Source organism: Ranitomeya variabilis, chromosome 3 (genome assembly GCF_051348905.1).
Source record: "Ranitomeya variabilis isolate aRanVar5 chromosome 3, aRanVar5.hap1, whole genome shotgun sequence".
NCBI lineage: Eukaryota > Metazoa > Chordata > Amphibia > Anura > Dendrobatidae > Ranitomeya > Ranitomeya variabilis.
The window spans coordinates 386,776,041-386,788,276 of record NC_135234.1 but is presented as its reverse complement, the minus strand read 5'-3'; the positions used below and the strand labels follow the sequence as shown (position 1 = coordinate 386,788,276).

Below are 12,236 nucleotides of genomic sequence, written 5' to 3'. Positions count from 1 at the left end.
AAGGAGCGAGGCTAAGTGCCAGAATTTGCACATCTTAGAGATGCACTTTTTCTGGGGCATCTGAGAGCTGGTGTTTTAGCCCATGAGGGGCCAGTGTCCATGGCCCCTTCCTAGGCTATTAATATCAGCCTACAACTGTCTGCATAGCCTTTGCTAGTTGTTAATTATATGAGGACCCTACTTCATTTTTTTTTAGGTTCCCCCATTTTAATAGCCAGTAAAGGCTAAGTATACAGCTGTGAGCTTATGTTAATAGCCTGGGAAGGTCCATCAGTATTACCCCCTTCACAGGCTATAAACATCGGCCCCCAGCCATCGGCTTTCCCTCTGCTGGTTAACAAAATTACGCTGGAGCCCACGACAGTTTTTTTCAGAAAAATAATCTTTTATTAATTATGTACATGTACAGTAAGCTGCACACACTGTACTAATTCTATATGTCACTGACATCTGTATAACTATCTATTGTATGTGTATTTACTGTATGTAATCCATCTATTCTATCCTGTTGGCTCTTGCTGTGATTTTACAGTACACGGTTGCTGAATTGCCGGCTTTTCCGCTATCTATCTAATATATATATATATATATATATATATATATATATATATATATATATACATATACATATTTATATGTGTGTGTCACGGGCATCTATATATCTATGTATCCTATGTGTATATACAGTGGGTATGGAAAGTATTCACACCCCATTAACTTTTTCACTCTTTGTTTCAATGCAGCCATTTGGTAAATTCAAAAAAGTTCATTGTTTTCCTCATTAATGTACACTCTGCACCCAATCTTGACTGAAAAAAACACAAAAATGTAGTACATTTTGCAAATTTATTAAAAAAGAAAAACTGAAATATCACATGGTTGTAAGTATTCAGACCCTTTACTCAGTTTTGAGCAGAAGGACCCTTTTGAGCTAGTACAGCCATGAGTCTTTCTTGGGAATGATGCAAAAAGTTTTTCACACTTGGTTTTGGGAATCCTCTGCCATTCTTCCTTGCAGATCCTCTCCAGTTCCGTCAGCTTGGATGGTGAACGTTGGTGGACAGCCATTTTCAATCAATTGAGTTTAGGTCAGGGCTCTGGCTGGGCCAGTCAAAAATGGTCACAGAGTTGTTCTAAAGCCACTCCTTTGTTATTTTAGCTGTGTGCTTAGGGTCATTGTCTTGTTTGAAGGTGAACCTTTGGCCAAGTCTGAAGTCCAAAGCACTCTGGAAGAGGTTTTCTTCCAGGATATCTCTGTGCTTGGCCGCATTCTTTTCTCCTTCAATGACAACCAGTCATCCTGTTCCTGTAGCAGAAAAACACCCCCCATAGCATAATGTTGCCACCACCATGTTTCACTGTTAGGATTGTATTGAGCAGCTGATAATCAGTGCCTGGTTTTCTCCACACATACTGCTTAGAATTAACCCCCAAAATGTCTAGCTTCGTCTAATCAGACCAGGGAATCTTATATCTCATAGTCTGGGAGTCCTTTATGTGTTTTTTAGCAAATTCTATGTAGGCTTTCATATGTCTTGCACTGAAGAGAGGCTCCCATCGGGCCACTCTGCCATAAAAACCTGACTGGTGGAGGGCTGCAGTGATAGTTGACTTTGTACAACTTTCTCCCATCTCCCTACTGCATCACTGGAGCTCAGCCACAGTGATCTTGGGGTTCTTCTTTACCTCTCTCACTAAGGCTCTTCTACCTCGATTGCTCAGTTTGGCTGGACGGACAGGTCTAGGAAGACTTCTGGTGGTCCCAAACTTCTTCCATTTAAGGATTATGGAGGCCACTGTGCTCTTAGGAACTATGAGTACTGTAGAAATTCTGTTGTAACCTTGGCCAGATATGTGCATTGCCACAATTCTGTCTCTGAGCTCCTTGGCAAGTTCTTTTGACCTCATGATTCTCATTTGGTCTGACATGCACTGTGAGCTGTGAGGTCTTTATAGACAGGTGTGCGCCTTTCCAAATCAAGTCGCATCAGTTTAATTAAACACAGCTGGACTCCAATGAAGGAGTAGAACTATCTCAAGGAGGATCACAAGGAAATAGACATCATGTGATTTAAATATGAGTGTCTGAGCAAAGGGTCTGAATACTTATGACCATGTGATATTTCAGTTTTTCTTTTTTATTAAATTTGCAAACATTTCTACATTTCTGTTTTTTTCAGTCAAGATGTGGTTGCAGAGTGTACAGTAATGTGAAAAAAATGTGTTATGGTCTGTATGAAGTTTTTGTCTAGTACTTCTGGGGTAAATCCTGGTGGCCTCCCTCTGGCTTTGGGAGGACTTTAAATAGCCTCTCTTGGGCTTTCCATTTGTCAGTGATACTCCTGCCTTCGGCTGAGTTAGGTGACCCGTGAGTGCTTGCGCCTTGTGCATGCTCTCTTGTGCTCCCCTGTTTCCGACCCGGTCTGTTCCCCCATTTTGGCTCTTGTCTGCTGATTCTGTACCGTTTGCTGTTTGTCTGGTATTGACTCCTGTCTCGTCCTGTGATGACCCGTTTTGCCTGTTCCCCTGGTACCTCCGTCGCTCTCCCGGGTTCTGACTTTCGGCTTTTACCTGACCTCTCTCTTGTCTTTCGTTCTGGTTCCCTGTTGACCTCGGTTCGCCTGACCTCTCTTTGGCCCTGCCAGTCCCCGCCACTCTCCTATATCTCCTCCGGGACCTCCCTTGGTAGCTCCACCCCTGACCCTCCCTCTGCAATCACGTGTTGTAGGTCCTGTACACCGGCGGTCACACCAGCCTCGGGAATTCCTCTCTGCACCGAGAACCAGGTAACCCAGTGCCCCGGGTGGACACGTGTACTGATCTGAACATCCATCACGGTGCTCCTGATAAAATTAATGGTTTTGAATTTACCAAATGGCTGCAATGAAACACAGAGAGACAAATTTAAAGGGGTATGAATACTTTCCTTACCCACTTTTTCTATTCTATCTTTTCTATTCTAACCTGTCAGTGTAATTTTACTGTATGCAGCAGATGATTTGCCTGGTTTTCAAAGAACATTGGTGCGTAAAAATCAGACAGCACTCTCATGGTTCGAGTTCTGTGCAATTTTCTTCTCGCACCCATAGGCTTGCATTGGCAAGTCTTGCGATTTTATTGAATACGCCTGGAAAAAAAACACGCTGATTTGAGCTGCCCCATATATTAACACTGGGCCTAGTGCTATGCGATGTTTTCTCGCATAGCGCTCGGCCGTATTCTATGGTAGTGTGACACCGGCCTTAGTGTGAGACTAAACCTGTGTGTATTTGCTGCTTTGTAAGTCTCACAGTCACCAAATTTCAGAAATACAGCGTTGGAAACAGAATTCTTTTACTTTTCAATACCCAGAAGCTCGTAGTTTACTAAACTTACATACAGTTGGCTCATTTTTTCTCTGCTTGTTCAGATGGAGTCATGTATTTCTTATCTGGTTGGTGCACCCTGATTTATACAGAATATTTAGAAGTTAGATTTCAACTATATGCAATTAAATCAAGTGATCATTTCTGTCTGTGTTCTACTCACACAGTCAAATGTGTTAGAGACAAGTAGGTAAGATACAGCTGCCTTTTTTTCTGGAAATAGATTCGTTTTAATAGCTTGTCTCACCATTTTAGAGGGAAAAAATCCCTAGACTGTTATAGTTGCTGAATAATGAGAATGACTTATACAGTTCCTGTCATATTGTATTGCAGTATCAAGACAAAAATTGTAAAAAAGTCACATTTCCATTGAGCTAAACACAGCTTCAGCATTATCAAATGTAATTTGTAACTAGAGTGTTCAACACCATTCAAAGTTAAAAAATGATTGGAAATCCATCAATTTATAATTGTGGGAGTCCGATCTTTAGGACCTTCATTGATTATGGTGTTACAAGCCTTTCACTGTGTTTTTTCCTGGCTGTGCAGGGAGCTGCAGTGCAGTCCTATTCAAGTGAATGGGTTCAGCTGAAGTTCCACTATATAGCAGTGTAGTTGGCAGGTCTTCTTTCTTATTGTAAGGATGGTGGGGTCTTAGGTTTAACTTAGTGATTACAAAGTGATATCTTTGCCATAATACATATGGTTTCCATTTCAATATCCTTTACTTCCATATTCACATTGTATTTATTACCAAACTGCCGTATGTTTTGTTGTTAGAAACCCTATTGGAAAAGTAATCATGAATTATTAGCACATGTCTCTGGTTTGTTTTGGATGCAAAATAGCTGTCATTAGCTGTCAATATACCACATTCCAAATGATTAAGCAAATTGGATTTAAGTGTCGTAAAGATTACATTTTTTGTTTTTAAAATCAACTCATGGATGGTATTGTGTCAGGGCTGTTTGGTTTACAGAAATCAATTTCAATCACCTGCGATAATTAGTTTGCCAGGTAAGCCCAATTAAAGGAAAATTACTTAAGAAAGACACTCCGCATTATTAACCTCTTCACGAGATATGATATAGATGTACATCATATTTTCTGTTCTTGCCTTTGATGCAGGCTCTGCAGATGATAGCTGAATTCATCAGCCATCAAGTGCCTAATCTGTTGAATTCCACAGTCAATCTCTGACAGCAGCAATTAACACGCACCAGCATTCCACGCGCCCTGTGACACAGATTGCAGGGCACCTATGAGTTGCCATAACAACTGGAGATCTTCTGAAGACCTCCATACTCGTCAGGGTGATCACCCTGTGAAAGCCAGCCTGTAGCTGACGTTCATAGGAGATCATGATTTTAGCTATAGATAGCACTGCTGATACACTGCTATGTATAGCACAAGCGATCAGACGATCCGCAGCTTCAAGTGTCCTAAGGGGACTATTAAATAAGGGAGCTGTGCGTGGGCGACCCCTGCCAGATGTCAGCTGATTCTGACATCTGGCTCTCAGTGCCTGGAGCTGTGCCTGATAGACTATAAGGTATAGTAATGCTCCTGCATTGCTACACCTTATAACTGCGATCAGACTGCAGGAAGTGAAAGTCCCATAGTGGGAGTAAGTAAAAACATTGTAAAAATATTTATTTAAGCAGTCACTAAATAATAATTATATATACATTTGTGCTCAAAAGTTTACATACCCTGGCAGAATTTTTGCTTTCTTGGTATTTTTTCAGAGAATATGAATGATAACACCAACATTTTTTCTCCACTCATGGTTAGTGGTTGGATAAAGCCATTTAATGTCAAACTACTGTGTTTTCTTTTTAAATCATAATCACAACCCAAAACATCCAAATGACCCTGATCAAAAGTTTACATACCCCTTTTCTTAATACCGTGTATTGGCCCCTCTAACATCAATGACAGCTTGAAGTCTTTTGTGGTAGTTGTGGATGAGGTTCTTTATTTTCTCAGATGGTAAAGCTGCCCACTCTTATTGGCAAAAAGCCTCAAGTTCCTGTAAATTGCTGGGCTGTCTATCATTAACTGCGCACATCAGATCTCCCCAGAGTGGCTCAATGATATTGAGGTCAGGAGACTGAGAAGGTCACTCCAGAACCTTCACTCTATTCTGCTGTAGCCAATGACCGGTTAACTTGGCCTTGTGTTTTGGATCATTGTCATGTTGAAACGTCCAAGTATATCCCATGCACAGCTTCCAGGCTGATTAGTGCAAATTTCCCTCCTGTTTTTGCTGATAATGTGCTGCATTCATCTTTCCTTCAACTTTGACCAAGGTTCCTGTGCCTTTGAAGCTCACACATCCCCAAAACATCAGCTATCCACCTCCGTCCTTTACAGTAGGAATGGTGTTCCTTTCATCATAGGCCTTGTTGACCTCTCTCAAAATGTAACGTTTATGGTTATGGCCAATTAGATCACTTTTGTGCCAGAAGTTTTGAAGGTTGTCTGTGTGCTGTTTTGCGTTTTGTGGACACCTCTCTCAGTAAAGCCTGCATTTATGGGTAGGTAGGAACCTACTGTAATTAAAATCACATGTTGAAGGGTGGAGTGCTCAGTTAGTAGGCTAACATACAAATAACAAAAGATTGAGTGGTACATCCAAACTAGTGTAAATAGGTGCATACCAGGAGCAGCTACCTCCATATACAATATACAAAAAAAGGTTGTACTCTATATGTCAATGTGAAATATATGAAATATGAATAGCAATACGGCTTCTGAATATTAGGGAAAAAAAAGAAACGCTTTGCACATAATTTGGCCAAGTCATGCCTGCCCATCAACCAATGTTGAAGGTGTGAAAATGAAATCGGCATAGTATATACAGTTTCCAACTGACCGCTTTATTCCATGGTGCAAAAAGGTAAACCGTGCATGACAATGTAATATCTCATATTGCAAAAAATAATGAGTCAATGGCTGCTATGGGCATAAAAGGAGATAAGCTTAAGGTGTGGCCACCATCCTTCCATGACCTCAACCCTATTTTGAACCTTTGGAGTATCCTCAAGCAAAAGATCTATGAGGGTGGGAGGCAGTTCACATGAAAACAGCAGCTCCGGGAGGCTGTTCTGACATCCTGCAAAGAAATATATCAAAAATTTACTCGATATCAGACTCGGCAATCTTTTTGTTATGGCAATACATTTGTTGAACACTTTTGCATCATATCGAGTCTGAGTGTGCGGTAAATTTTTTATATATTACCCCTTGGGCCACACGGTCCGTTTTACCAGCACCTGCATTATTTTGACCAGAGTGCACACCATTATTCTTTTCCATCCTGCAAAGAAATACAAGCAGAAACTCCAAAAATAGAGATGGGCGAACCTGAACAGTAAAGTTCAGCATCCGTACTAAAGACCTACTGTTCGGGCATAGACACCGAACACGGACTTCACCAGGAAGTGCGTATTACTGTTCGGGTTTGGCTGCCCGAACACCGGGTGTTTGTCGCCATGTTATGTGCATGACAGCGCGACAAACACTGCTTCTGAGCGGCAGTGAAACCATCCCCGCCAGTTAGAGATCCGCGGTTCGCTCAGCTGTGATTGGAGGATTCAAGTTTACCTCTGGTCAGTGGTGTCATCTGATGGGACAACTTTATACCTCCGATCACAGCTGAGTTCTCAGGCTGTCTTTTGACACCGAGGGAACTGCGGCTCTCTGACCGGCGGGGATGGTTTCACCGCCGATGAGAAGCAGTATTTGCCATGCTCATGACAATGCAGCAAACGAAGTTTGGGTTCGGGTACCAGAATAGTACCCGGACCTGAACCCGAACCCAAACATTTGTTGTGTCCTGCCGAACCCGAACATCCAGGTGTCTGCCCATCTCTATTCAAAAACTCAAAAGCGCAATGGATTCAAGAATTGTAAAGGTGATATCAAAGAAGGGGTCAGAGTTTTTAGATTGATCATTTCAGCAGAGTTGAGAAAGCTAACCACGTCCACACCAGGTTCTGTATTTACATTGTATATAGACAGTGAGATGCTTATCACAGGGGTTGTGTTAGCATGCACATGGTGATGTGGTCCAAACAATGATAATCACCAGGTGATAAAACCTTCTGTGTAAGTAAGCAATCGCGCACAGACGGACATGTGACATCCTTAAAATCTGTGTTTTAACCCCTACCTCATGCTGTCCTCAGATCACATGGCAAAAACCTGCAGACATATTTCCTTTAATGCTGCAAATTCAACAAATGACAATTGTCAGTGCTTTACAAACTATAAAATATTTGGAAACTCTGTTGTGCATAATAATTTGGAACAGGGCATTTTGAGTTTTTTAGTTTTGAAAAAAATATTGTTATCATTGATAGGTTTGTGCACTAAAGTGTGATTTATACTATGAGCAGATGATTTGAACATTGTACTGAAAAATATATTTTGCATAATAATTTGGAACACTATGTAAGGGATCTTCCTGCTGCTTCTAAGTCCCTTAGTGTGTGTGATCGCTATATAATATACCTATAATACTCTCTCCTCTCTATAAGGCTGCTTGGCGTCTATACTCAACAGATGTGAGTCGCTCCTATCTCACAGCTACATGGTATTACTACGACAGTATCCTGCCATCTTTCAGGTGAGTCGTATGAGAACATGCAATCTGATGCTACGACGGTATTACAAGGGGGAATCGGTCTAGTGGAATGGCAGCTTCATGTATGCATATTTACGTCAGCATTACAATATCTATAATCTTATTACAGAAGTTTCTTTTTACGCAAATTGAAAGGTTCAGTTCTTTATAACAATTACTTGAACAGGATGTTTCACTGGAGGAAAATGCAGCCCTTCCTTTTCTATGTCGTAGCACTGCATATTATTTTTCTACACTGTTTACAGGACTATGTAAACTGCATGCTGCTTTAGGATGTGTATTAAAACAGTTACGTCCGGTAAGTAAACAGTAAACACAACACAAAAATATGTAACATTTATATAATGGTCTTTGAGATGATAAATGACTGCTATTATTGCTGCATACTTAAAGTAAAGCTGATAATAACACAAAAAGTTTTACAGAATTTACAGTACATTATACACATTCTGGTATTGTTATATGAACCCACTAATCTTTATAGGACTGGTCAGCTAATGTCTATTGAGACCTCACAACTATCAGGTGTGTTGTTTTACAACTCCCAGTCCTCTTTGCTTGTGGTTAATAAGCTACGACTTTACCATTGAAAACACATGCATGCTCACTTGAATCAAGTGTGCATGTGTATGGGGGTTGCTCAGGAGAGACAGCTGTAGACTAGTGAGAGAGTGAACTCGTTGCTCGGGTTTTTCAGAGCACGCTCGGGTGGTCTCTGAGTATTTGTGAGTGCTCGGAGATTTAGTTTTCCTTGCCTCAGCTGCGTGATTTGCGGCTACTAGACAGCTAGATTACATGTGGGGATTCCCTAGCAACTAGGCAACCCCCACATGTATTCAGGCTGGGTAGCAGCTGTAAATCATGCAGCTGTGTCAACAAAAACTAAATCTCCGAGCCCTAACAAATACTCGTAGACCACCCAAGAGTGCACGAGATTTCTGAAATCTCATAGACTTTGCTGATACTGTGAAACGCAGTTGAAAATTAGCGTGAAAAGCAACATGTGAATATAGCCTGAGAGTGAGACAAACGCACAGCCACAAAAACAACAAATGGTGCTATAATGCTGCTAGATAGATAAATAAATACAGTAAAGTAAGCAGGATTATCAATGAGATATAATGCTGCTGGCAGTAACTGCAAGTGCAGTCCACAGAACAATGTGCATAAGTCAAGAGAGCCTGCCTAAGGGTACCTTTACACAGTGCAATTTTGATCGCTACGACGGCACGATTCGTGACGTTGCAGCGTCGTATGATTATCGCTCCAGCGTCGTAGACTGCGGTCACACGTTGCAATACACAGCGCTGGAGCGATAATTTCATGACGTATTTGCGATGTAGAAGCCGTTGGTTACTGTGCGCACATCGTATACAACCTGTGTCACACGATGCAATCATGCCGCCACAGCGGGACACTAGACGACGAAAGAAAGTTTCAAACGATCTGCTACGACGTACGATTCTCAGCGGGGATCCGGATCGCAGTAGCGTGTCAGACACAACGATATCGTAAATGCATCGCTGGAACGTCACAAATCGTGCCGTTGTAGCGATCAAAATTGCACTGTGTAAAGATACCCTAAAGGTGTAAAATAAAAGGCATAAAAGCCTATAAAAAAGCAGCATATTAAAGCAAATGAGGGAAAATAAGATGTCATGTAAGGGGTTCCCCCACCAACTTATACCCGCAACGGCCAGATGAAGCCTTAATTAGTCTGTTTTTTTATTACTAATTTTCTTAGCTTCAATAATTTTATTGGGGTAGTTTGTAGTATTAAAATACTAAATCTTAAAGGGAACGTGTCATGTTCTTGAACCCTATTAAACTGCAGTTATGGAGTTAATCATCATGTTAATAGCTTTCCAAAGCTGTCAATACTGAAAGCCCGGCTATCAGGAGAAAAGGAACGTCATTCATCCCAGCAGCCACTTGATTTTAGTCATACAGGCATGCTGGCACAGCTTCATTCACTGTGGGCACACCCTGATACACTAACAGCTGTGCACTGATTCACTGCAGAGATGGCTGTCAGTCAGTGCGCCAGGGTGTGCTTACAGCCGCCAGTCACTACATACTGAGTGGTGACTGTGGGCACACCCTGATACACTAACAGTTGTGCACTGATTCACTGCAGAGATGGCTGTCAGTCAGTGCGCCAGGGTGTGCTTACAGCCGCCAGTCACTATATACTGAGCAGTCACTGTGGGCACACCCTGATACACTAACAGCTGTGCACTGATTCACTGCAGAGATGGCTGTCAGTCAGTGCGCCAGGGTGTGCTTACAGCCGCCAGTCACTACATACTGAGTGGTGACTGTGGGCACACCCTGATACACTAACAGTTGTGCACTGATTCACTGCAGAGATGGCTGTCAGTCAATGCGCCAGGGTGTGCTTACAGCCGCCAGTCACTATATACTGAGCAGTCACTGTGGGCACACCCTGATACACTAACAGCTGTGCACTGATTCACTGCAGAGATGGCTGTCAGTCAGTGCGCCAGGGTGTGCTTACAGCCGCCAGTCACTACATACTGAGTGGTGACTGTGGGCACACCCTGACATACTAACAGTTGTGCACTGATTCACTGCAGAGATGGCTGTCAGTCAGTGCGCCAGGGTGTGCTTACAGCCGCCAGTCACTATATACTGAGTGGTGACTGTGGGCACACCCTGACATACTAACAGTTGTGCACTGATTCACTGCAGAGATGGCTGTCAGTCAGTGCGCCGGGGTGTGCTTACAGCCGCCAGTCACTGTATACTGAGCAGTGACTGAAGCCATGCCACGCCTGCACACAACTATGACTGAAAAGCAGAGGCTGCTGGGAGGAATAGAGTTAATTTCCTCCTGCTAGCCGTGCTTTCAGTGCGGTGGCCACACAGATTTGGAACTCTATTAATATGCAGGCTAACCCCATATCTGCGGGTTTACAGCTTTTGGGGACATGACAGGATCTTTTTAAATCTGTAACAAATATTTTCAACATTTAATGCCAAAGCTAAGGAGCATCACAAACTCATTTTTACCATTTGCCATGGTAACCTTATCTGTAAATCAGCGGCAAGTATCAATTTATCGTAATGGTAGATTCCCATGTAGTGATGAAGTGAAGCACCATGGAGGTTTGCGTGTTTGGAGGTTTTCAAATAGGCAGTTCAAAAAGTCATTATAAACATGGCACAAATAAAAAAATCACACATTATAAAAGCGAAGCATCAATATACATATAACCCAATGGTTATATCACCAGAGAATGAGAATGTAAAGATAACAAAACAGTTACGTATGTAATATATGATTTATGCCATGTGCACCGAGTCGAGGCCAGGTTTGTGCACCATTTGAAATGGTTTTAATCCTTGCATGTCTATGACTTTGAAATCTTTGTGAGTTTCAATAAGAATGATAACGTTTGACACAGTGGAGGGCAGTCTTGTGTGCAGGGTCCGCACCTTTTCAAGGTATTAGAAAAACAGAGAGGCACTAATGATATGATTATGTCTGCGTTCCTCACCTCCTAATTACCTTCAGAGATGTAACTGCTATTGTATATTTGACCCCTTCAGAGAACTGCTTCTTTTGTTTGATACCTGGCATCGAACCCGTAGCCGAAATGGAGGGGTTAGGCACTGTCAGGGGTCTCCTCGATATCACCCAGTCTCCCCTGCTCTGAAAACTACAGCACCCTCTTTCTGTGCTGGGGAAAGGTAGGGGTCCCTGCCAGTGTTACCAAGCCCAGTGTTCGTCAAAGTGTCCATCAGGGCAGAGGGGCCTGCAAAAGCGCAGAGCAATGCGTGTGCAAAGTATGGGTGCTGTATGAATGTCACATTAGATATGTTGGTCCAGTTTTTAGGTTACTTTAATTTATACATGTGTGACATACATGAACTAAATTGTGTTGATGAAAAGTATGGAATAATACTGCCCACGTTCTACATATAATCATACATTCCACTCCAAATACAAGAAAGGGCATATTGTCCCTGTATCTTTCCACATCATAACTATTCTTTCAATAGGGAGCGTACTCCTGGGATGTCTTTGCAAATGTTGAAACCTCTATTACTTACACTGTATGGACAAAAGTACCAGGAAGCATTACTACATTTAGGTATCTCATTCAGTCCCATTGGGATAGGTATACAAAATCCAGCCTCTCGCCATGCAATCTACCTTTACAAATATTTGTGAAAGAATTGTTTGTTCTAAAGAG

The 12,236-nt window shown here is 42.1% G+C and overlaps 1 protein-coding gene across 4 annotated transcripts in view; it reads left to right on the top strand.

Annotated features, from left to right (window-relative positions):
* KCNQ4 (potassium voltage-gated channel subfamily Q member 4) overlaps window positions 1-12,236 on the top strand; it is a 274,261-nt gene that overhangs the window by 232,082 nt on the left and 29,943 nt on the right. For 2 of the 4 annotated variants that reach the window (XM_077296057.1, XM_077296056.1), the window contains exons 8-9: window positions 7,910-7,998; window positions 11,590-11,730. In XM_077296057.1, coding sequence (XP_077152172.1) covers window positions 7,910-7,998; window positions 11,590-11,730 — 230 coding nt within the window. The remainder of the gene's footprint in view (window positions 1-7,909; window positions 7,999-11,589; window positions 11,731-12,236) is intronic. The other 2 variants (XM_077296060.1, XM_077296059.1) reach the window with 1 other exon arrangement.